Raw genomic sequence first — 25,354 nt, forward strand, 5'->3', positions numbered from 1 at the left:
GACTCTAACCCGGCCCACAGTTTAGCTTTGAACAATATTCAAGCAGGGCACTCATTTTACGCTTTTAACTGTACTTTTATAAGATTTAAAACTGTTCATACTGATAACGACGTCACCCATTCATACTACACCAAAGTAATTAAGTAAAAGATAAACCATTAAATTACAGAAAAGTTTCCTGTTTTTCCCCCACTTTACTATGGAAATTTCTATTTTAAAACAATAGGACTTTTTTGTAAATTAACAAAAACATTGTTTTATTTTAAATTTGGTGCAATCCTTCATAAAACGGGACCTCCGATTAACTCTGATAATTTAAGCAGTTGTTATGAATAGAAATAAGACATTCAGACGTACTCTCCAGTTGCATTCGTTTGTGCATGCATAGACTGACGGCGCTGTGAGCTGCCCTCAGCTGGCGGATGGTGGAGTTAAAGCTGTGGCTGCCTGATGCTGCTCTGAGCTCACAGTTGTCGTTGTGCAGTGCAGTTTTTCTCCCCACTGTGTGCAGCCAACCGCAAGATATGGTGAGTGAGGAAAACACATACAGCTCAGAATATAGTGGCCTGTTGACTACGAAAAACCGACTTTAGGTCAGCCGGCAAACCCTCCCCAGAGCGGTAAAATGTCTGATTTGAGCAGCTAAGCTAAGCTGGTCACAAAGCGATCACTCCAAGACGAATGTCTTTGTTTAGCTAACCTTTGCTAGCATCGGCTAGCTTCTCCTGCGTTAGTCAATACAGTAGCTCATGGTGGCTCGTTGCGCTATACTCTTCAAGTTGATAGCAAGTTATGCACAGTGGGGTCCGATCAAAGTTAAGAGACATGACTGTTGTTTGAGATAAGTCATCCAAATTTTGTTGTGGCTCAAATAGCCATCTAGCCGCACAAAAGCTAACTAGCTAAAGTTATCAGCTAACGCTGCCATGTATGCCATAACTTAGATAAAAATGGTTGTTTAGCGTGAGCGGGGCTTGTTTTAAAAGTTAGATGAGTTGAAACACAAACTGTCAACTTAATAGTTCAAGTCTGTGAAGACAGTTTATCGAGGAAGCCGCTACAGCTGGCGTTAACAGATGGCTGAAGCTTTGGTTAAAACTGCCTTAGCTAAGCTATGTGTCACTGCGGCTATTTAAAACGTGAGGTGTAGAGAAGTGACTTGGCTTACTCATAAAGTTACCAAAGTGTTCCCACACAGAATAACCTGGTTAAGCAGAGACGGTTTCAGTTTATAAACGCCTATCTACCGTCTGTTTGTTTTGCTCAAACTTTAACCAGCTGAGCATTTATTAATGATCCCTGTATTGGACCGATATGTCTCCCTGCTTTTTCTCACTTGATAAATCTATCTGGTGATGGCACTGGACACTTTCTGTAGGCTCTACAGAGACGAACAGTATCTGATATAAATGCTCAGAAAACAGAATTGAGCTTAATCCAGTAAGACAGGACGTGTGTTTCTGAGAATCAGGGTTACAGTGTCTATCACTATCATCACTATCTGATTTTCTTCTGTCACTTCATCTCACTCCAGGATGTGTTTCTAATGATCCGACGTCACAAGACGACCATCTTCACAGATGCCAAAGAGTCAACCACAGTCTACGAACTGAAGCGCATCGTGGAGGGCATTTTAAAGAGGCCACCTGAAGATCAGAGGCTTTATAAGGTGAAATAAATTACCTCGAATCCTTGTTAATAGTATTTTTTTTCTTTTACCTTACAATTTTATACTCTAAACAATGTCTCAAAAAAAGAGATTGTTAATCAAAATAAAAGCTGGAGCTCTAATACCTGTTCTTTATTCACTTGACAAAGCTGTTCTCACAAAACATGAAAGTTTTCTTTTGTTACTTGAAGTCTCCACTGAATGTCTAGCCCTAACAGTCAGCAAACAGGAGCACATTTATAGTTTATAACTGAAAGCAAGTGACAGTAACATATTTTCAGAACTTAGAAGGAAGTCCTAAATTTCCTCAAGCCCTCACCCCCGCCCCCTCCTTTTTTTTCCCTCTCAATGTAAAAGTGAAGTTGAGTCAGTGTCAGTGACAAAAAGCTTGTCCTCCATTTCTGAGTGTCAGTTTATCAGGAAAGTCTAAAAAAAAAACCCCATCAAAGTTTAAATATTTTTAATTTACTTTGGTTCAGGTTTTATCTGAACACATCACTGGACTTCCTGTTTTTTTTCCTTTCCTCAAACTTTGGCTTTTCGTTAAGTACAAGCAGTCTTCACATCAGAGAACAAGGCCTCGCCATTTTCACTTTGTTACAAAACCTTCTGCCCTGCAAACTTGATCCTGCAAATCTCTGAAGATGTCTGCGTCTTTTAACTCTTTCTTCTTCAGGATGACGTGCTGCTTAATGACAGTCAAACTCTTGGAAACTGCGGCTTCACAAATCAGACAGCCCGGCCTCAGGCCCCGGCCACGGTGGGATTAGCATTTCGTCTGAGTGGTGAGTAGTTCATCTTCTAACCCACCTCAATACTAGTTTTTACAGTGAGCTTATTCGCTTGATCTGAACTCAGGTTTAGGGGGAAAAAAGATAACAGCCAAATTCTAAATTCTGGATTCTGGTTTACACTAAGCAACTTGTCACATTGATGCGCTATACAATCCAAATTATCTCTAAAGTTCCAAAAACATACCTGCCAACATTTAAGTTTCAAAATCTGGGAGTTTGTAGTTCTGTTGTAGCATATTTATCAGCCCACTGATGTGTGAAGTCATTATGATGACACAATATAAAAGCCTATACAAACACAGCATGTTGCGAAAAACAGCACCAATTTTTCAGTTGTTAACTTGTTGTTTAACACAGCGGTCCCCAACCCCCAGGCTACAGACTGGTACCGGGCCACGAGAGTTGATGCTAGGGTGTGAAATTTATGGTTTTCAGGGTTTTTAATGTTATTTTTGATCATTAACTCGGTTTCCCTGGGTCTTTTCTCGTGTGCTATGAATAAATCTTCTTTTTTTTGGTACCGGTTTTATTTTGTTGTATTTATCTGCGACACCTTAAAGGCTGGTTCGTGAAAATATTGTCGAACATAATCTGGTCCGTGGTGCAAAAAAGGCTGGGGACCGCTGGTTTAACATACATGCACATACCCAAAATGTTGCTTTTTGTGAAAAATGTGTCCTCAAAAGAATGTACTAATAAAAAAAAATGAGTCAACATCAAGCAAAGATGAGCCGGTTCTGCTGTTTTTAAACAAGAAAATGAAGAACCGGAGATTCCAGGTTTGTCCAGTTCCGATAAGAAGGCAGAATTTCATGGTTTGGTACAGGAGTTGAAGCTGTATCAAGATGTCAGTGGGGCAGTTTGAACCCTTGTTGGTAGAGTTGGGACCACATCTGAGGAGGCAAAGAAATCATTTCAGAGAGCCAACTAACGGCGTTTAGCTGTCTGTCTGAGCTAAAATTGTATTATTTTACTATTTGTATATTCAGTATCGGTGCACATTTGGAGCTACAAGCACACTTGTTGCCAACTGCAGTGGTCTGTTTGGTGACGCCTGTTCATTTGCATGATAAAAATTGAGCTTGATCCCCAAAAATTGGTACTGCAAAATTACGCTGTCGGTGAGAATGGCTGCGTTAAAATGCTCGCAAGAATTTTTCACGCCCAGCATGTTAATGCATTAAGTACTTTCCTGAATATCGTTAAATAGGACATGTTCCCACCATAACTATTGGGCAAGCAAAGCTAGTCATAGTTTGCTGTTTGAACTGTAAGTTTTTGTATTATGTTATCCTCTTTCAAGCCAAATGTGAGCTATAACCACTTCTGTTAAATTGTCCAGCTTTCAAAGAAAATTGTTGCAACTTGTTGTCTACAGTTGGAAAGAGGCGTTTATATTTTTACAAGGTTTTGATTATGTGTTATTAACTCCGGAAGTTCGATTTGGTAAATATGTCCAACTTAGCAAAGTCAATAACTCTGTGTCACACAGACTGAAATGGGTGCATATGTGGCTGAACTTGTCATTGTTTATGTCTTGCGATTTTACTGCATCTTTGCAGTAAAGAAAGATGAAATGGTAAAAAGAGGTAATTTATTTAGAACTCAGCTGTGGTGTCTGTGCAGAGATTGGCAAGGCACATCCTTTGAATCGGGTTGCCAGTTTGTGCCGCCAGATGGGTTGAAATTGTATTTGGAGTGTGTACTGTGTGTGCATTTCATAGACAGTCTGGCAAATTGGGCAAAGTTGGCTGAACAAAACTTACTGATCCGTGTATTCCAGTTATTCATGGTAAAGTTTGAGAGTCGTGCAGGTTTGGGAGTTTCCTGAGAGAAACCGACTGCCGGGAGATGGTCTTAAAATACAAGTGAAAACAGGAAAAATGGGAATGTTGCCAGAAAAGATTGCCAGAGCATTTCTCTTTGTCACTCAGTAAATGCCATTTTTCCAGTGAAGGAAGCAAAATACTTTAACTTATTCAGTGTTCAACATTGGTCTAGTTGTCCAAAACAAAACTGTTTGTGTCTTTTTGGCATTTTTAAAAACTGTTATTTTAAAATTCAGGTACCCCTGGATACAAAAGTATTCATTTCTTTGGATCTCCTTTCATCTCACTTTGATCTCTTTCCAAAGTCTAATGTCTCTTTTGTCTCTCTCTCTCTCTGTGTTTTAACTTTCTGTCATTCTCCCAGATGATTCATTTGAGCAGCTGAGGATTGAGCCCTTCTCCACTCCCCCTGAGCTTCCCGACGTCATGAAGCCCCAGGATTCAGGCAGCACAGCCAACGAGCAGGCTGTACAGTGAGCTCAGGGGCGGGGGAAACGAGAGGGACACACAGGGGGTCGAAGGGAGGGGTTGAATTTTTGGGAAGTGATGCCTCAGCGGGTGAAGTTTTGCCTTGCCGACGACCGATCTTCAGCTGGGCGTAAACAATTTCAAACGCGGATTCCCCCTTGGTGTAAATGTGAGGGTGCTTCAAAGTGGTTCATTTTGTCCTGAAATCGGCGAACGCATGCTAGATAAATTGATAATTACACAAAAGACCCCACAGAGATACCTGACGGACTTGTCATGACACTGTCAGTCATCCACGGGGTTGGTAAAGGCTGAACATGAATAATTGTACCTCGTATTTAATGAATTCTAGTCTTTATTTGGAGTAAGGCTGATGCTGCCTTACTTGTGTTCTTTAATTTGCTGGCTTCAGAGTGGGAGTTGACAAGGTGTCTCATTTTTAGGTTTTTATGTTTGTGTTTCTTTATTAAACTATTACTAGGATTAACTTTTTTGGGGGGGGTGGTTTGGATATGTGTTGCTGCAATAGCTCGGAGTTTATGAATATCTAAGTTACTGAGACTGAATGACTCATTTGGATCTTCAGTACACGTCTTCAGGCATAGCAGCAGTCAAAATTCAAGTTGTGGCGATTATTCTTTACTTTTCCCTTCTTAACATTGATGGAGACCTCTTCACCTTTCCTCAGCAATGATTGGTTGTAGCCTGTGACTTGCTTGACAGTCTGAAGTGAAGAGGTGACACGTCGTGGTTAAATTATGAGCTGTGCCTGGCTGCTTATTTTGCCTCCCATTTATCCCGGAACCATAGCTCATTTATGTCATGCTGCAGTTTGTGCTGTATTTTACACTGTTAATACCATAATGCGTATTATTTTCAAAAAAATTTAAAGTTGTATTAGAAATAAACACTTCTGCACATCAAAACTTCACATTATGGTGTAACACTGGGTCTCATGATCTAGAAACTTAATAATAATAAAAAAAAAAAAAAAGTCTGTTATTACAGGAAGAGGATATAATGGCCTGGTGGGTGTGGGAAAAGAAGCTGTTTAATATTACATTTAAAAGCATATTTGAACATTGAGGCTGTTAAACAGTGGGATGTGATGATCAAAGTTGCACTTGTAACTGGTTTAACATTAAAAGAATTGTTTTTCACATCTGTGTACTGTTGTGTGTTTATGCAATTAAAGTAATCTTTGAACATAGATGGTGTAAAATGTTGGCCGCAGCTTCTGTGGCCTTGGATCCTGGATTTTGAAGCCATGATGTTGGTGTTTTAGCAGCTGCTGTTAAAACACCAAAAAGTGAAATACAAGCTACTTAGAAGGTCTGTACCATACAGAAAATCATATTGCTGGGAAATCTGACACGTGGATGACTTATTTAAACACACAGACTGTAAAGCTGTTATGAATGATGGAACTATCCATAGGAGCCAAAAGCCATTGTTGAGCCAGGCTGTAAATTTGGGAATTTTAACGTGGAAATCTGTTGAAGCCAGCTTTAGAAGTTTGATTTGGCAAATTGCAACACACATACTCTGCTGTTCAACCCACAAATGCATTTTCCTTACAAATGTGGCACCATTTAAGGCAGTGGTGGGAGAACTCCAGGCTTTATGTGTGTCCTTGATCCAACACAGCTGATTTAAATGGCTAAATTCCTCCTCAACATGTCTTGAAGTTCTCCAGAGGCCTGCTAATGAACTAATCATTTGATTCAGGTGTGTTGATCAAGGGTGATATCTAAAACCAGGACACAAGATTTCGAGGCCTGGAGTTCTCCACTGCTGATTTAAGGGGAAATAAGGAGGCTTTCCAATGGTATAAGATTTATTGCCAAGAAGCACTGTTACAACAAAGAAATAATACCATACTCACATTTCCTTACTTTATGTGCCAAGCTCATTTTTTTGTGTTATACATCATGTAGCACTTTTTTTTTTTTTTAAAGACCAACGTCTTGCTTAATCTGGCGTCGTCCAGCACTGGGCAGTTTCTACTGGTGTGTATTAAATTGGCTTTCTAAATAATAAGGAACTTTATTTAGCCAGAATCTAATTTGGCAGGATATGTGTTGTTTACTCTGAATGATAGTAGGACCCAGAACTGGGCATTGCTTCATATAAAAATCTAAACCACTAAACTGTGAAGTGCAGTCTCTTATTTATCCCGTCTTTTAATTATTGCTATAATTATGGATATCAATCTTTTGGTTTTCTGTTATAAAACCGTTCTGGCTCTTTTCTATTTACTATCTACTTCACTGGAAAGCATCAAAATTAGACTGAAACAACCAAGATAGTGATGATAACAGAAGAAGACGTTGGGACTTTTTATTGCCTGTGGCGTAAATAACCTCCTTTTAGGAAAATCTTTTTGTTGACTTCAAAATAGATTTGACCATTCTTGTTTATTTTCACCTTTAACTTTCTGAGACATATTTCTTTAACACAGTAATCAAATGAACAAAACAATATGTGACTGTAATTACGAATGCTGGGTCTACTTTCAAGAGGTAAATAAATCAAGACAAAAAAGTGAGAACTGTAAACATTTCAACTTTGCCATAGCACTGACATCAGAAACATCTCTGTACAAACTAATACATACACTAATATGTACAAATGTTTGGAAATTTCCAACAAATATATTTTTCATATTGCAGTCCAAAACCAAATGATGTTTATATTTAGTTTATATGTTTAAATTGTGTTCATATTGTAAATACAAATTAACAATTTTTAAAAATACACTAGTAATATAATCATTGCTTTTAATTGATTTTTTGACTAATAAACTTTCTAATAAGTATGAAAGTGGCTTAATACTTAACAGTCTGTCAAATCAGTTTTGCCCATATATGTTTTTGAATTTTGTATTTTGTTTTGTATGTAGTTTGTATTGCTCACTGTTTGATTTACTTTTTTATTGTCTGTGTACCATTTTTTACACTTCTGTTTATAATGATGAAAAAAGAAACTTTAGGATGCTCATATGCTCACTGTCTTTAAACGTCTCAGTGAGTCTGCCAAAATTCCGACATTCCCTGAAAGCAGCAAACATTAGCTCGCTAACCAGCGAGCTAGATTAGCATTGTGCTAACAACAGAATGGGCTTGCAATTGCTTTAAAGGACCTGTGACCTCTGTTTGGCTTCCATGCTCTGAAAGCATGTTGTTTATCTATCGCCGGTATTAAAAAAAATGGATGTCAGTGAATGTGTTTTATCGGCAGGCAGGGCCGTGCTGGACATGGTGGAGCGGGAGTGGCAGCCTCTGTCTGCGGGCGAGCTGGAGCACAGGCTGGACCAGGCGGTGGAAGAGATCCTGGAGTCACAGCTCCTGGCAAAACTGGAAAAGCAGTCCCACCGTCCTCCTCCTCCTCCTACCACTACTATTTACGTACAGTTACTACAGAATCAGGTGGGGCCCCAAGTTTTACACACAGCAACAACATCCAGTCCCTCCGAGCAGGAGGAAGAGAAAGAAGAGGAGGAGGCTGCAGAGTCCCAGGAGCGGGATGATACAGTGGATAATCCAGCGATCAAGGTAGTTTTGTGGCTTTAGTTTTCCTCTGAGAAAGCTTTTACAGTTTTAAACTACTATTAAAAACGATAGTGACAATTTTTGGCCAGTTGTTTGAATTTTCAAACTTATATGTAACAGGATATTCCAAAATCAATTAAAAAGAATTTGAACCTGAATATGAGATAAACTAATAGGAATTTCTAAAGTGTACCAATCATGTATAACACTCCCTTTAATCAAATTATAAGCTCTGCATGTCATATGTTTGTCATTACTCCTTAATCTAATAACTTTTTGCTGGATTCATTTGTTTTATCTCACCAATAAAAAGTGGAAAATGCTTCTTTTTCTTTGAGATGTGGCTGACATCCCAGTTGAAAACCAGAAACTCTGTATGAGCTGGAAGGAGAAGAAAGTGGATACATACCTATTAAATACTGTTGTATTTTGTTTGTGTCTGTGTTTCACCAGTACATTTCAGACCTACTTCAAAGCTCCAAATCCAGGACACGAATGGCTGGACGGGCTCGCTTATCAATGTCCCACACGGTCCTCCTGTCTCTCACACTGCTGTCCGAGCGAGTCAGCTACCGCACTGTGTCCCGCCGCTTCCAGCTGGAGAAGGGAAACATCCACAGGATCTTCTTCTCTTTCTGCCAGCGCATAAACATGCTGGAGGAGAGGCACATCAAATGGCCAGCTGGTGTGTTAATTTGTTGGGTCATTATTCATATTTGGGCAAATTATGATGATAATAATATTTTCTCTGTGTTCTTCAGGGAAAGAGGCTGTAGAGGCACTTTTCCCATTCTCCAAGCTAATAGGAAAAAAGGAACTAGAAGGAGGACAAGGTGTTCCTCAGGTTCTGGGAGTGTTGGGACACACCCGGATCCCTATCCGCCTGCCTATTGGGAAACATGATGTGGAGAGCACTGTACCTGAGGTGAAGAGAATGAAGATGGAGGCCCCTCCTGACTCTTGGTTAAACCTTGAGCTTGTGTGTGACATTAGAGGTCGGTTCTTGCACTGCAGAATCAGTAAAGGATCTCATGTGGACAGAGGTCGTGCTCTAAGAGACAAACTCAAACAGAACCCTGAGCTCATGCCTTCCAGCTCCTGCCTTGTGGCCAGAGTTGGCTATCCACTTACTGATCAGATTTTAACCCCGTACACAGGAAGTCACGGACCAAGAGAGGCGCTCTTCAACAAGACGCTGGAGGAGCATTTTCAGATCCTAGATCAGGCCATTGCCGATCTGAGAGCCAGGTTTCGGAGGCTCACGTATCTGGATATTGGAAACTATGACCGAGCCAGAGCTGTTGTGCTGACTGCCTGTGTGTTGCATAATGTGTTTCTGGACCTAGGACAGGTGGTTCAAGGAGAGAAGGAGGAAGCCACACCCCAAGATGAAGAGGGGGAGGTGGATGACGAGGGTGTACGCAGACGTGACTCTATTACAGATTTGCTGTTTAAAAGCTTTAATCATGGAAACGCGTGAACATTTCAATTTGTTAATAAACTTCTTCAGTTGTGCTTGTGATCCTGGTATGTTGCATTCATTAACATTTGAAGGTAGTGACTGAACCCCTAAAAACCAACAGCAAAGGTTTCCCTGAGGTCATAGAGCGAGAGCGGTGAAGGGCTCTCCGTAGGAAAATGGGCCTCCCTCGCTCTAAGACTTCAGTAAACACATTCCAGGTTAAATTGAACACAGCATTAAATTTATTACGTAAATCACTGTCAATTTTAAGAGTCGAAAGAGAGGATCATCCAGGATGTGCTCATTAGGAAACAACTTGTCAAGCTCTTCACTAACCAGAAGGTGACACCAATGTTTATGTTTTTTTAATACACGCTGTAGTGTATGCATTAAAAACAGCAAGGGAAACCCAAAAGCATAACCCAACAGGGATGGAGGTAGCTGCCAACCTTAATGTGACAAAAAACCCCAACTTTTCATTAATTCAAAGGAATGACACTTTATATCACACAGAATTAATTCATCAAGAATTTACCTTTTTTTTTACTTCATCATCTCCATAGTGTAGCGTTAATACATTTTCCTTACACACAAAAGATCTATAGTCCAAGATTAGGAGGAAGGCGTGTCAGGAATGGCACTGGGTGTAAAAATCTGGCAAGTCAAATATGTGGATCTACTGCGGTGACCCTTTGTGAATAAAGGAGCAGCTGAAAGAAGCTTACTCTTAATCCTTGACAAAGTTAGTTTGTTATAAGTAAATTCTTTGTGTTCAAATCAGGCACCTGGTAGACAAGAAGACCTAAAAAAAGAGCCTAAATTTAAAGTTCAGAAACCACAATAGCATGAAATGTGTTCTGTCATGAAAGTATCGTCACATTATATGTCGCAAAGCACTGTCCCATTTCTACTTTCATCATTTAGAGCCCTTGCATTCTCACACACTTAGGTCTTCTCCCCCTGCATATTTCACCTCTAGCTTGAGCAAGTTGTCATATTAGAGTAATTTTACCACACGTTCCAATAAGAAGATGCACGGGGGTAACTTCCAGTATTTTGTGTACTGTTCTCTAAGGTAATAGACAGCCAGAGCCTGTTTCTGTGCCAATGCTCAGTGGGTAGCACTGTCACACTGCATTACTGCTACTGATACTAATAATTTGTTTTAAAACTAAATAAGTATATGTACTGGAAAGATTTGCAGAAAGCTTTTAGCATAAAAAACACACAACAGAGACAGAGTTATCAACAAAGAGTATCTTATTAATACTTTAACATTTATACCAGTGTCTTCATTAATCCCATTACTGAAATCTGTATTGTAATTGACTGCTTTTGGCCCGGCCATGGTTACTTTATTTACGTACAGTTTATTTTCGTACAGTTCTTTGACAAATGGGGGTGGATGTGTCATTTGTGTGTGCTCTTCAACTTCATCCAAGTTTTCTATTTTGGTATAAAAATAAAAGATTCTTACATTATTTTGAGCACCAGGAGGAAAAAAAGAGACAGGTTTAAAGAGAATTGTAATCTGCCTGCTATGTTAAAAGTGAGTCTGGCCTCATACTGTACACCTGCTTATCCAAGCTACTCTGTAAACTGTAACGGTAAAAATGTGAAAAAGGACCAGTCTAAAAACATTAGACACTGGAAATGAGCTGTTCTTCTCATGCAGTATCTTGGAAGGTCTTGGTAATTTTGTGTTTCCTCTCTCCTAATGTCCATCCTTTGATATCTGTGTGCTGTTCTTCTGAGCCAGGCTGGAGATGGCTTGGGCCAGGTTGTTGATGGCCTCTATTTTTCGCTCCTCCAGTGCTTTCTGCTGCGCCCACATGTTCATCTTCCTCTCCTGCAGCTCCATGTACAGCTGCAGGACATCCTGCGGAGGCCTGGTGGGGCAGGGAGCAGCTGTTGCAGGAGGTGTAGGGAGGATAGGGGTAAACCTCTTGCTCGCAATAGCTTTTCCTACTTTGGTCCCGCTGAGTTTGGCCCTGCGCTGGGCTTCGATCTCCTCCCTGCTCTTACCCAGGACTTCATGCATAGCTTTGAAGAACTCCCAGTGGACGCTGGTCACTCCCAACCTCTTGGCCCTCTCTGCGTTTTTTCTGTATGTGGCCAGCATGTTTCTCCACTTGAGATCACATTCGTACGCCTTCACAGTGACATCAGTGACCTCTGACTCCCTCAATTTGGCATTGACCTTCTCCGCAACCATTTCCCATAGTTTCTTTTTCTTGCACACTGGCTGGTCAAAGGCCTGATCCATTTCAAGCCGGGTATTGACAAGATGCCATGTAGCCTGAACTGTCCAGATAAATTCTAGGAGTGAAAAAAGGTACATGATCAGATTGATTGCTTTTTTGGGGGTTACTAAAGACAATGCCTTGGTCTACAGTAGTTTTTTCTTAAAATGCTGAACATCATGAGAACAACTACAACTGCAATACAACTACAATTAAGTTTTTCTGTGTTATGGTATTTTCCAATACTACACTATATTTTGGATGCATATCTTGTTCTTGATCTATATTTTAAAGCTATAGTCACATATTAAGTTTAAAAATATAAATAAAACTATTCCAATAATAATACTAATAAAACCAACCATAAAATAATGTACCGGTATATGATTTTGTATTAAGTACTACATCAAGTACTTTTATTGTAGGTACTTTGTACACTTAACTTTTACTTAACTGAAAGGGTGTGTAAATGCACATTTAGCTACATTGTAAAGCAGTTTTTATTGAATACAAATTCTGTGCAGTGCTACTTTTAATGCAATAAACCAGGTTGTTGTTGTTGTTCTTGCCCCCACCCCCATTCTCATTCTCCACCCCCATTCTCATTCTCCACCCCTTACAAAAAAATAAAAAAAATCCTGGAAACGTCCCTGCTGAGTACTAACCTGCTTTTGTTTTATCCGTATCCACACTGGACACGACCGTTTCCTTTCCTTCCACTTCGGAGTTTTGTATCACAATTGTCTCGATTACCTCCATCTTATTAAAAGCACAACCATTACAGTTAAAGTTGTTTTTTTATTTACTAGCGGTGTATCTATCGCGGAATTTAACAACATCCAAGGGTCACCGATGCCCCCTCTCGCGTCGAGAAAGACGATGACTATAACAACGTCGCTTGGTAGCTTGGAAATTGTAGTTCATTTTGGTTATTACGCCTATTCTTTTTTGTATTCTGGACTAGCGGATGAACTACAATCCCTAAACTCTTTGACTCTTTTAACGTAAGCTACGATTTGTCGCGGTCATGGGGGGTGTAGTTTTTCAGAAGGATGGTTCGCACAAAAGGAACTGAGCGCTATCAAATTCGAACTACACGTCCCAGAGTATTTTTAACCGACCCACCTCTTCACTCCCTGCTCCCTCCCTCGGCCGACCCTGTTTTGTTGTTTGGCTAAAGATGGCGTTAGCGGCTAACCCACTCGATTGCAGTTTGTTTCACAAAAATTATTCGGCCAGTGGTAACAAAACATTGATAAAATAGAGATTTAATTCGTCATTTTGTGTGTAAAAAATATATTACACCGAGAAAATACACGTCCACTTGGTCGATTAACGTTTGCTTGGCTTTCTTACAATGTAGGCCAGTTTTAAAGGGAGCGGACCGAAGCCGTCGGAACTCCATATCCCGTCGGGGAGTGCGGCGTCAGTGCGGCGGTAACACTTTCCTTTTTCATGCTGGTATCTGTAGTTCTTACCACACAAGTCGCTTTTTTTCCGGAAACTTTAAAGACAATGAACTAAACCAAGAGTTGAGTATATTTAAGTGGAAAGGCCATGGTATATAATTTCTCGGTGTTTTACTGGAAACGTCCAGTGATGCCTCGCAGCGGCTATAATATTTGTTTTAATTGAGGAGGATAAATTAAAATAAGTACACCTGTTGCCTGGAAATCCAGGGGACCATGGCTGCATCACCTGCAGAATGTGACAGAAAAAACCCGAGAACACCCTCCAGGGAAGGGCAACCATCACCAGAGTCTTCTTTGACCTGGTGCTTGGCTCACATCTCCAAACCTGGATCGGGGTCTGAGCGTCAGGGACAGTCAGGCTCAGGCGGTGCCAGAGAAACGGACAAGAGATCCAAAGTCTCCCAGTGGCGAGCACTTGTTGCTATTAGGACGCAGCACATCAAGGGCGGCAAGGCTGGCATTGCAAGATTCAGAAGTCAGGGTGGTCTCCGGCACCTGTTGGATCTGATTAAACACCCAGAGTGCTCGAGGAAAACTCTGGATCTGGCTCTTAGCATCCTGGGCAACTGCTGCACGGAGCTGGAGACACGAATAGAGGTGAGACAAGAAATAATAGAGAAGTCTGTTTATTAAAGCATCTATTAAAGTCACTAACATTTAAAATGTTTTCCCACTTTCCTACGATATCAGGTGCGTAAACTTGATGGGATAAATATTGTAGGTAAGTGGTGATTTATCTTTATACTAGATACTATACTTTTTAAATTTAAGCAATCTTTATCATAACTCATATCTGAAAAATTCCCATTGTAGTGGACATCCTGAAGAAAAATGTGGCACTGGAGACAGTCTTGAATCGAGCAGCCCGCGCTTTAGGGAACTTGGCCATGGATCCAGAAAGCTCTGGACTCATCCACTCTGCTGGTATGTCTGACCTACTACTGTGTGTCACATCCCCTTTTGTAGCTGACATGTCAGCATTTGAAACGAGCTCAAAAGCTTCCAAACGGGCTTTTTTAGTTGTAGATGTCTTAATATAATATATAATAATAATAATAATAATAATGAGTGCTGTAACAGACAGGAAAAAGCAGAGGGCTCAAAGGGCAGGTTTAAAGTCGAACATTAAGCTCAAACAGGTGAAAGAAAGAAGACAATAAACAAAAAAACTGAAAGCTGATAACCAGACAGTACAAAGATATCGCATGTAATGCCATCACATAAAAGCAGGTCTATAAAAATGTGTTTTCTTTGACCTGTGAATCTATATAATTTCTGCTCTGATTGTTAATCGTTCTTATTATCATACAGGTGGTGTTCCTCTTCTCCTTCTCTGCGTGTCTCTTTCATCTGCACCGTCCTCCCCCACAGCTGCTCCACCCAAAGACGCCTGTCCCAAACTTGAGTGTGCTCAGTCTGCTGCTCGAGCCCTTCTCTACCTCTGTGATACGCCCTCTAATCGCCTTTCATTGCTCACCCAAGGGACCTTATCTGCGCTCACCCCTCTTATTGCACCAGAGTATCCCCAGGGGTTGAGGCGAGCAGCTCTCAGGACTCTCCATGAGCTCACCCGGGGCTGTGGTGTTGAATGTGCCAGGGAGGTGTCTCGTTCCGGGGTCCTCGCTCAGCTGGGTGTCATGGTAACAGGAGAGTCTGGTAAACCCTTTGAAGAGTTGGCACTGAAAACATTAGCCAATATGTGCTCTCAGGGTTGCCTACGCCCTCTTGTGGGGTCACTGGGAGTCATCCAGAAGTTCACAGAGGAGGTTAAAAGGGACCCACTGAAGTCAGGAGTCTTCCTCAAGGCTCTTTGCTTGTGCTGCAAAGAGGCCGTGAACCGGGCCAAGGTGAAAGAGAGCGGCGGACTGGAGGTGCTGATTGGCTTTTTGTCGGCTCATCAGAGTCATCCTCTTTCCCGGCTTGCTCTTATGGCCTGTGTAGACTTTGTTTTTGATGAATCTGCCATGGAGCAGCTGCAGGAGTTGGGGCTGGTTCCTCTTCTTGTTGCACGGCTAGTTGAGCTCACCAGAGGAGAGGAGCCATTGACTGAAAAGATGGACGTGAGCCTCTCCTCAAGTACGTCTCCCACCGAGCTCCTGTCTTCATCATGTTTTGATTCCTTCGATTTTCCTCCTCCCGAGGGACACAAAAAGGAAGAATCTGGTAGGGAGCAGGGCTCATCCAGCTTTTTAAGTCTCAGGTATGGAAAAAGGAAATGCTTTTTTAAAATGTAGTTTTCGCAATACGTTTTCTTTTCTGTTTTATATACGCATTTATACACATCTTCATTCCTTTCTCCAGGTCCTGGTTGGTGTCTGAGGGCTTGATAGCTTCTGAAGGGGACCTTCTAGATTCATCTAATGTTGATGGAGAATGGGGGAGTCTTCAGATCCCGCCATCTTCATCACCTCAAACCCCTTCCTCAAACCCCTCTTCCAGTTCCTCTCTTAAAAACTCTTCTTCACCCAACCCCGCTATTTCTTCTGCTTCTAAAAAAGCACCTCACCCTTCGCCCTTGTCATCATCGAAAGTCAACGATCTGCCTCCCTCCAATGGGCTCTCACCACAAACCCAGCCTAGTTCCTCCATCATCTCCTCTCCCACTAAAACAAGCCAAACCCCCGTTTCTCCATCCAAGTTTTCATCCCCACTCAGACGCAGGCCGCGGGCTCAATCAACAACGTCTTTGACTAAAGTCACACTTGAGACTCCTCCATCTGTGCCTCGCGCATCAGCTTTCCATCACCCTTACCACCCCGAACCCTGGACGCCCGAGTCACCCATCCTGCTGCTGCTGTCGCGCTTCTCCCACGCCACTGATCCAAGTGCTGCTCTGGTCAGCTCAGGTGTCATGTCCGGCTTGCTCTTCTACCTTACCCAGCATGAGGACCCCAGCAGCAGGTGCTTCCGCATGCTTTGCCGGCTGAGCTGCAACCCGAACTGTTTGCAGTCGCTTGTCCGAACGGGTTCTGTAGCGCTCATTCGCCACCATCTCTGCCAGAGAGAAGAAGGATTTGAAGGAGGGGACAGGCAGACGGACAGAGTGAAAGCCAAAGTTAAACAGCTTGGTGAGATGAACACAGTCATCTTAAAATACAAGATTTAAATAATGCACACTTAAGTAATTAAATATGCTCAAAGAGTAGAGGTGCAGTGTTAATCTTTTACATTTAAAATCTGCTTATTTTGCTGTATTGGACTCATTTTTATTTGAACTGAGAAAGTGAAATGTCTCCTAACAAGTAATCCTGAACTTTACACCGATACACGGAAAATTCAACTAATTCAGTTGCTGCTTGGTCACATTTGGTTAACTACAGGGACGATATTGATTCCCTGTTGATCAGAATTTATCTCAGGAACCGTCTTTTGTTTGATCAACTATAATATCTGGTCTTTTTATTTTTTTTATGTAAGACTAAAGAGTTTATAATTGTGTGCTGACTTTGCAGGTGTGGCCCTTCTGAATAACCTGCGTGTCCAGTGTGAGTCTGGATTTGGCTCTGGGGTTCTTGCACATGTGATGCTGTCTGGCTCTGACTCAGATAAGCTGAACTGTGCACTGTCTCTGCCATTAATCAGCAGGTAAGTATTGGATGTATACTGATGATGTATTTATATAAAAATACTAAATGTATAACAGTAGGGCTGCAATGATTTATTGAGTATTTCGAATATTTCAGTTATAAAAATTTCTTGACACACATTCTTTGCTTCGACACTTTGTTTAAGGCATGGCTCTGTATGGAGCATTGTCACCATGGAAACGCGAGCGTTTCTCCCAGATTTGCGACTTAAAAAATAGAAAATAAACATATTTAGGAGCAGGATGTGAAAAAAAAAAAAAAAGCCCACACAGCTCCCAATTTTAAACAAAAACACAGATAACCCAACAGCAGCAGTGATGATGCTACCACAATTTAATGGGGAGGCGGAGTCTGTTTACATCCCGCGAAGAGCAAAGAGGCGGAGTCATTACGAGACTGTGGGCTCAGGTTGAGTGAAAGAAAACATGTTTCTCGTGTCCAAAACAGCAGCACTGTTCCTGTAATCACCATTAAAACCTTTACTGGCAAAAAGCTACCACGAGTTCTTCATCAAACCAACTCATCAACAAACTGTGATATGAAGAAAAACAAACTTTGTAGCTGCTTCATTCACCGCCATTTGTTTTATGCAGGTGAAAAATCTGCAGCAAGCCTCCAGGAGTTGTATTAAAATATGCAGATGAACTGGTAACTTAGTCTTATACCGGACTGGTTAAATTATACAGCTCGCTGACGGCTGACGGCAGCTGTCCTATTTTACATGGATGCAAACAGGTGTGAGTCTAAACGGAGGCATGGTGTGCACTACACCATTTATTTCAAAGCTTATGTAACATTTTTCAGATTCGAAGTGAAATAATCTAAAATACTGTCTCAATTAAATTGCGTTAATATTTAAAAATATACAAATGAACGTTTTTTTTCACAAGCCCAAAAAAAGTACATGGGCCAGTAAAACTCTGAGCCACTGACCCGAGGGATCTTAGGTTGGACGGTGAATTATTGTTAATGTTCATTATCTACACCATCATAACCTCTTCTTTTCAGCAACACAAAAGCTTTGCATCAACGCACAGGGCAAACTTCAGAGTATTCAGATATGCTTGCTTCTCTTCGTTTCAGCCACTACATTTTCCTTTTTCCTTATAGACACAAACTCAGTCATTCACTTGCACACTTTAACACATAAAAACACACGTACAAAAACTCATAAAGCCTTCCAAGAAGACAGTAAAGATTAATTTTTTTATGCCTTAGTTTAGATTGCATATTCATCTTATTTTATTTGGCTATACTTGAGGGTATTTTTTAAAATATATTTTTGCATTTAAGACATTTTTATACATTTAAAACATAAATAAAAAGAGGTTGTTTTGTTGATGGATAAAACAAAAGACATTGCGAACATAATGAGCAGTTCGTTTTAAAAAACCTGTATTTTTTTTCTTATTACTCATTAATAAGACAAAAATATTTCTTATTAGACTACTCGATTAATCGATGGAATAATGGATAGATTAATCGATTAGTAAAATAATCAATAGCTGCAGCCCCACATAACAGTAATCTGTGATGAATTTTGAAGTAGACCAAATATAGTAATTTCCATCTCCTTATTTTTTTCTATTCTATTCTACTACTTGCATTATTTTTCTGAAATATGGAAATCTTCTATCTGAAACAAGCTGTTGTAGTTCTTCAACCTTTACGCCAAATATCCTCAGACTGCCTGTTTCTTGTAAACAGAAGGCTTGAACAGCAGGCAGGCGGGGCTTCTGTTCTCTTACCTGCGTGCCTGAAATGACTGTATTAGGAACTGCCAGACATCCTGACATCTTAAAGATCAGATAATAAAGAAAAGCCTGAAAATAAGCTTTTAAAGCACAGTGTAGTGTGAGGTTTTTGTCTCAGGGATTACTTGTACTTATGCTGACCTCATTATTTGAAACCTTTTCCTTCTTGAGTAGGAGTCTCCACCATTGTAACAGTGTGTATATGAGATAATAAACACTCCCTATGAGTGTTTTTAACCTTTTCTTTTTCTCGTACAGCAACAAGCAACTGCTGAAGAAACTTCTTCTGGACAGTGGCGGGCTGCTCTTGGCCCTGCAGCCCCTCAGCTGTGACAATGATGATGGTGCGGACGAAGACCACCCTGCTGAATGTGAAAGACTGCTTATTGACTTGTTGAATTCTCCACATTCAGGTGTGACCTCACATCTCCACTCGCTGTACTTCTCTCTCCTGATTGGATGCCTGTCTGCTCTCACAGGTACCATTAAAACCGAGCTTGACAAAAAACATTCAATTCCAGTTATAAGACAGTCGATCAGTAGCCTTGGCCATGTTTCTCCGCCTCCCTCTAAAAAAGCTCGGCTAGCAGACACGTGCCCTTACAGCATCTCTAACTTTGATCTGCTCTTGCTGCTGGATGATGGGACCCAGGTCCCAGCCTGCAGGGAGGCTGTAGCTGGGGTTGAGGGCACAGGTGGGGTTGGCTCTGAGTATTTCAGGGCCCTGTTGAGTGGTGGATTTGGAGAAGCTCAGGGCAATTCAAAAGAAGCTATCCCCATTAAAGATGTCAGCAGAGGTGCATTATTACCAGTGCTACATTATCTGCATGGATGTCGCTTTACTAAGGGTGAAGAAACGATTAAGGAAAGGGAGGAAGGAAGGAAGAGCGGGCAGTGCCAGATTTTGGACAAATTGGTGCTCGATGGTCTGAGTCTCTATGAAAGCGAGACAGAGGAGCGCTCGTCAGGAAACGTGGATTTCCAGAAAACTCCGTTATGTGAGATGATGATTGGAGCTTGCAGGTTTTTGGTGAGTGAGCTACAGAGAGACTTAGAGGACCTGTGTGTGTCATTTCTCCTGTCCTGCTCTCCGAAAGCTGCTAATCAGACTCCAACAGAGGCCAACGCTGAAAAGGATGCATCCAAAATGGACCACGAGTGCCCCGAGTCTGCTGAGGAAAGCCTGGCCAATCGAACATCAGAGCTTGAGCTGACAGGATTTAAGATGCAAACTGAAAAAACAAAGAAACCAAACTCCCTGCAACAGACAGACGGTAAGAAAACAGTGGACAAATCAGTCAGTCCAGAAGAGCTGACTTTAAGACCAAAGAGCTTGATTAAAGGTTCAGAACAGCTTCCTGAATCTGCGGCTCAGGGCTCTCGCTCCTCGGAAACATTTGCTGAAGGTGGTGTTCTGGCTGCTCTGCTGCCCCAGGTGTACTGGTTTTCCCAGCGGTACAGCTACCCAGCACTGGGCCGGGCTTGCCTGTCCTTGCTGCTGGGCTGTCAGGACTGTCCTCGGCCCTTCCTGTCGTCCTCCATTGCCGGGGACTGCCTTCGCAGACTGGCCAGAGAAGCTGACTGTGCAGAGACTCTCAAACAAGATCTGTTAAGTCTGGTCTCCGTAGCTTTGACCTGAGTAAGGATCGAAACACTGATTGATCACATAATTTAAAGGGGCACAGCGTGAGTTTAAGTCTCTAGAGTTTCTATTGTCATATGTTTAGCAAGCACATGGATTATGTGGTTTACAGCAGCATGGTTACCTATAAAATATGCTGCTCCAGCACTTACAGAAGGAACTGCTGATTTATGTTGATTTATTTTGATCATTTTGAAGAATACATTTCTGTTTAGCTTGGATGTAAATGTAGCACGTCCCAGCATGATGTACATCTACTATAATTTACTGTTGGTGAATTTTTTTTAATAATTTTTTTTTTTTTTAACCTGGGAAACGTTAAAGCAGATGTCTGTCATGCATTTGATAAATGCCATGTAGCTGAAATTATGAGGGTTGGTCTGAGAGCCAGTTGTTGGAGATGAAATGGAATAGCAGATAAGCAACGTATATACATTTAAAATGGCCTATAAATTTATGCCAGTAAATATATTGGTGGAACATCACTTTGTTCTCAGTTTCTTCTTGTGGGAGGGTGCGCGTACACAAAAAGGGAAAACCTAAAGCTTTGAAAGTTGGTCGAGTTACGGTTTTGTTATGGATAAAAGAAGCAGGCAAGTACCTGTTCAGCTTTTTTCTTTTGACTGCACGTAACAGTATACAGGTATACAGTACTTTCTTTTCATGTTTGAAGTGGGTGATTAACCTCCCAGTGTCTTTGTTTCCTTCCAGTCCAACATTTTTTTTTCTCTGAGACATCATCTTGGTATTTCAAAAAGTGGTTTCTGCTAATCAAATTATCTACCTGGCAACACCAGGCAAGCTACCACACTGATTTATACAAAAATTTTGTAAATGGGTAATGCATTTTTTTTTGTCAGTGGAGTGGGACTCTGAGGACCTGCAGGCAATCAGGATATTTGGTTCTGACCAAAAGTTCTCATTATTCAGAATCAGATACATTATATTAATGAATCATAACCATTAATTCATGAATGTGTAGATCAGCTGGAGAAGATTTTATTTCTACTGCTGGATAGCTTTATCAATAAGCCAACATAAAGTAATTTCTAGTTTAAAATCTCCCCAAGTAAGCTTTAAAATTGATGCTATTTGTAGTCGAAAGCTGTGTAACAGAGGAATAGTTGTAAAAAAACACAAATGCATTAAAATTGTACTAGAATAAATGCACTAAGTTAGGTGGTGGTGTTGGGCATCGTAGGTTTAACAGTGTTCCAGTCCAATGGAGGTCCAACTTTACGTGTATTTCAGGGGCAGCCCTGCTGTTACATTTGTCACTGCAATGCTAATTGTGCAGTTCTGCAGACAGAACAGCTGGAGAGAGGAGGGTGACACTGGAGACTTAACCCACCTCAATTAGGCTAGTAAATGTCAAGTTAGCCTAACTGTTGTGACCAGGCTCACGTAAACCCAGCATGCTGCGTCTTTAAAAATTGGTCATGCATAAAAGGTTTCAGTTTGGGAAACGGTTGCCAAAAATTTTATGTTGGCAACCGTTGAGTTGGTGTGAGGCAACGTGCCAGTGCAGTCGTCTGGATAGTTTTTGGAAAATAATGCACCTTTATGACACGGTGGAATCTGCCACCGAGTCAGGTCACTTATGATACTTGGTGCTACTTATTGTTTAACAATAGGAAAAAAACCCCCTGATGTATAACAGAATAATAGTTTTATATTTAAAGCCTGATATGTGTTGGATTTTAATCTTTCTAAATTGGGCACCCCTCATGAAAAAACTCAGTGCAATCTGCAATCACATCGGTCTAAATAATGAGATGTAAATACACTTTCATCACAGCACCACACACACACACACACACACACAGACACATATTTTGTGTATTGATTAAATTAAATTGAGCACTTCTCCAATTTAAAAAATGAACTGGCACTCATGGTAATACAGCACAAAGTGGTTTTATTCCTGGCTGTCTGCTTGGCCCCTCAGCCGTTTTAATTAAACCAAGTAGACTGCAGACTGGAGTTTGAAGCATGCAGCAGGATAGAGCCGAGAAACGGAGGTGATCCTCTCAGTGATGGGAGCTCTCGTAGCCGTCAGGCAGAGGGTTGGTGTGCGGGTTGTGGAACAGACTGTGGTTTCCATCTCCCCAGGGAAATTTCTGGAAGGGGACATATAGTATTTTGGAGAAAATGATATTGAAAGAGTGAGCGTTTATAGTTATAAATGGTTGTTAATTAGTACATTAACCAGAGACTCACCTTGGTGCGGATACGCAGGTGAGAATATGGCACAAATTCGAGCTGGTCATGTGAGTGCGCCTGGGCCTTCATGTAAGCATTGGCCATGCAGACACTAACCCCAGGAAGGGCCAAGACGCCGGTCAGTATCTTCCAGGTCTTTGCTGTCCGAAACAACAGAAATACACAAATTAAGCACTAGTTAAAGCACGAGGAATAAATCACAGGACCTGCCTCGCTATTGGTCAGTTTGTGATTATTTGCCAGAGCAAGGATAGCTGCCAGCTCTGCAGACATTTCAGTTAATGTTCAACTAAAAAGTAAATGTGCCTTAGTTTTGATCTCTAATGGGGAGGCTTAAAATTTGGAGGCTTTGAGCCATTATGGTATTTAGTTATAAAGGACAGGCTGACCTCCTCCTTCGTTGCCTGAATGTGACGCAGCAGCAAGCACCCGGCGAGCGGCTAAGGCGGCTGACATCTGAACAGGTGGAATGAGAGAAAACAAAGAGTTTAATAGCAACTGTAGATATAAATAATTCACTTTTTACACCAGAGTGCACGTAGAAGCAGACAGAATCTGACTATTGGAATTTTATGTGCAATATAAAAAGTAAAATGATGCAACATGTAATTATTTTAATTTTAAGAAGAAATTAAACATCAGCTGAAAAGAACATGCAGTGATAAGGTTATTTAAACCACATGTGTCATGTGCTTTAGTACCAAACAAAGTAGCTACAAAGCAGGTTTGAGCAAAGGCCTACCACTGCTGGTGTATGTCCAGAATTTTGACAGCCCTTTTTCAGTTAAAATACAGTAAAATCTGGTAAAAACTTACTGTTCCTCAGGTAGATGGTGCTCAGTATTCGTTATTGTCCTCTTATTTTTATATCAAACCAGTCCTTCCTCCTCCCCGTTTGTCCTTCAGTCTGTCCTAAGCTGAACTCTTTGTCAGACTCCTCCCCATTTCAGCCTGTCGCCGGGCCAAGAAACATTTATATTTGGTCAAGTGCAAAGGCGGGCTGATATACATGACGAAGGGGATAGGAAGGAGGTGCTGCAGAGCACATTCTGCCTGCATTAGAAAGGCTCAGGGTTTTTAGATATAAACAGTGTGTTTGCTTTCATATTTAGTTTCATCCGGAGTGCAGCGGTGAAAGTCAGAGAGACACCGGTTCATCTGTGGGTCGAAAGTTCAAAGTAGTCTGGAGTTTATTTACACTTAGTGTTATATTCACATCCTCATTCTCCATAGAGATGAACACTGAAGTGTTCAACACTGAAGTACAGTTGTGGTCAGCAGTTTACATACATCGTGCACATGCATGCACTGGTCATTTTGGGCTTTTAATGATCAGTTGACATCTGCAGACATCTTTAAAAACAGGACTCGGGTGCACACATTTTAATTTATCTGTGTATTTACAGTGCTGTGAAAAAGTATTTGCCCCTTTCCTGATTTCTTTAAAAAAGTGGTTTTAAAATGATGATTTCATCTTTTAAGAGAAGAAAGACATCCAAACCAGCTGGCACTGTGTGACAAAGTAATTGCCCCTAAACCTAATAACTTTTTTAAATCCACGCTTGCTTCAAATCTCTGTCCTACATTCTCCTTCAGGATTTTCTGGTAAAGAGCAGAATTCGTGGTTCCAGCAATTACAGCAGGACGTCCAGGTCCTAAAACGGCAAAGCAGCCGAGACCATCACGCTGCACGACCATGTTTGAGTGTTGGTCTGAAGTTCTTTTTATGAACCTCGCAAAAAGTTCAGTTCTTTTTGGTCAGCAGTGGTTTTCTACTTGGAAATCTCCACTGGATGCCATTATTGCCCTTCTTATTACTGAATCATGAACTCTGACTTTAACAAGTGAGGCTTTAGGCAAGTGAGGCCTGCAGCTCCTTAGATGATGTTCTGAGTTCTTTTGTGACCCAGTTATCTTAGTCTAATATAATTTTTAATATTAGACTAAGATGATGATCTGAAGCATTTAAGCAAATATACAAAAAATAAGAAATCAGATTCACAATGGGGGCAAATACATTTCTGTGGCACTGTAGATGCTACTGATGTCAAGACATGAACACTCTTCTTAATGCATGGAAGGTCTAGCATCCTGAGACTATGAGCATAGGAAACAGGAGATTAGTGGAGGATTAGCTAGAGTCAGAGTCACAGTCCAGGAAAAAAACACAAAACATCCAGGAGTACATCAAGAAGATGGCAGATGAGCTTCTCCAAGAGTGCCTCAGGCAGCTGAAGACAGCAGTGATGATGAGTAAGAGAAGGTCCTGTCATGGAAGACCAAGCATGCATGGGATGTACCATCAACAGACAGGAAGGAAATCCTGCCTCACAACAGAGAGGCTCTGAGCATGGCAGCACAAGAACAGGCTCTAAGCACCACATCCACAGAGGCAGGACTAAGAAGATGAGAGGGAGCTTTTATTTACTTATGTAATTCTAGTCTTTTGGTGTCATTATATTGGTACCTCAGACTGAGGTGTGCATCTTTTTGATAGACTTGAGGAAGCAGCAGAAATCCAAATGTACGCACACCAGGTCATAGATGCAGTTTAATTGTGGCCCTAATCTACTTGTAAAACCCTTCATTAATGTGTTAGGTCTTAATTGACTCATCAGAACTTAAGTATTAAAGGTCAAGAATTGTCATTAGGAGTTGCT

The 25,354-nt window shown here is 41.2% G+C and overlaps 5 protein-coding genes across 5 annotated transcripts; 3 read left to right on the forward strand and 2 right to left on the reverse strand.

Annotated features, from left to right (window-relative positions):
- The first annotated feature begins 365 nt into the window (after positions 1–365).
- On the forward strand, positions 366–5,920 carry elob (elongin B). Its single transcript, XM_003442535.5, has 4 exons — positions 366–527; positions 1,535–1,669; positions 2,346–2,454; positions 4,657–5,920. Exons 1-4 carry the CDS (start codon positions 423–425, stop codon positions 4,767–4,769), a joined length of 462 nt encoding a protein of 153 aa, XP_003442583.1. The 5' UTR covers positions 366–422; the 3' UTR covers positions 4,770–5,920.
- A 1,850-nt stretch (positions 5,921–7,770) lies between these two features.
- Positions 7,771–9,833, forward strand: LOC100701444 (uncharacterized). The gene is made up of 3 exons (XM_003442401.5): positions 7,771–8,314; positions 8,765–8,996; positions 9,073–9,833. Exons 1-3 carry the CDS (start codon positions 7,970–7,972, stop codon positions 9,789–9,791), a joined length of 1,296 nt encoding a protein of 431 aa, XP_003442449.1. The 5' UTR covers positions 7,771–7,969; the 3' UTR covers positions 9,792–9,833.
- Positions 9,834–10,256: 423 nt separating this feature from the next.
- On the reverse strand, positions 10,257–12,908 carry si:dkey-66i24.7 (uncharacterized). Its single transcript, XM_005468981.4, has 2 exons — positions 12,682–12,908; positions 10,257–12,092 (listed from the first exon to the last, which is right to left on the reverse strand). The coding sequence occupies exons 1-2, from the start codon at positions 12,773–12,775 to the stop codon at positions 11,488–11,490; spliced, it is 699 nt and encodes a 232-aa protein (XP_005469038.1). The 5' UTR covers positions 12,776–12,908; the 3' UTR covers positions 10,257–11,487.
- A 271-nt stretch (positions 12,909–13,179) lies between these two features.
- armc5 (armadillo repeat containing 5) lies at positions 13,180–22,529 on the forward strand. The gene is made up of 7 exons (XM_005468982.3): positions 13,180–14,085; positions 14,179–14,209; positions 14,302–14,412; positions 14,800–15,688; positions 15,790–16,556; positions 16,941–17,073; positions 19,088–22,529. The coding sequence occupies exons 1-7, from the start codon at positions 13,702–13,704 to the stop codon at positions 20,466–20,468; spliced, it is 3,696 nt and encodes a 1,231-aa protein (XP_005469039.1). The 5' UTR covers positions 13,180–13,701; the 3' UTR covers positions 20,469–22,529.
- On the reverse strand, positions 22,370–23,668 carry cox6a2 (cytochrome c oxidase subunit 6A2). Its single transcript, XM_003442400.4, has 4 exons — positions 23,511–23,668; positions 23,084–23,150; positions 22,692–22,834; positions 22,370–22,591 (listed from the first exon to the last, which is right to left on the reverse strand). The coding sequence occupies exons 2-4, from the start codon at positions 23,148–23,150 to the stop codon at positions 22,502–22,504; spliced, it is 300 nt and encodes a 99-aa protein (XP_003442448.1). The 5' UTR covers positions 23,511–23,668; the 3' UTR covers positions 22,370–22,501.
- Between the last annotated feature and the right edge of the window lie 1,686 nt (positions 23,669–25,354).

Source organism: Oreochromis niloticus, linkage group LG4 (assembly GCF_001858045.2).
Source record: "Oreochromis niloticus isolate F11D_XX linkage group LG4, O_niloticus_UMD_NMBU, whole genome shotgun sequence".
In the NCBI taxonomy this organism is placed as follows: domain Eukaryota; kingdom Metazoa; phylum Chordata; class Actinopteri; order Cichliformes; family Cichlidae; genus Oreochromis; species Oreochromis niloticus.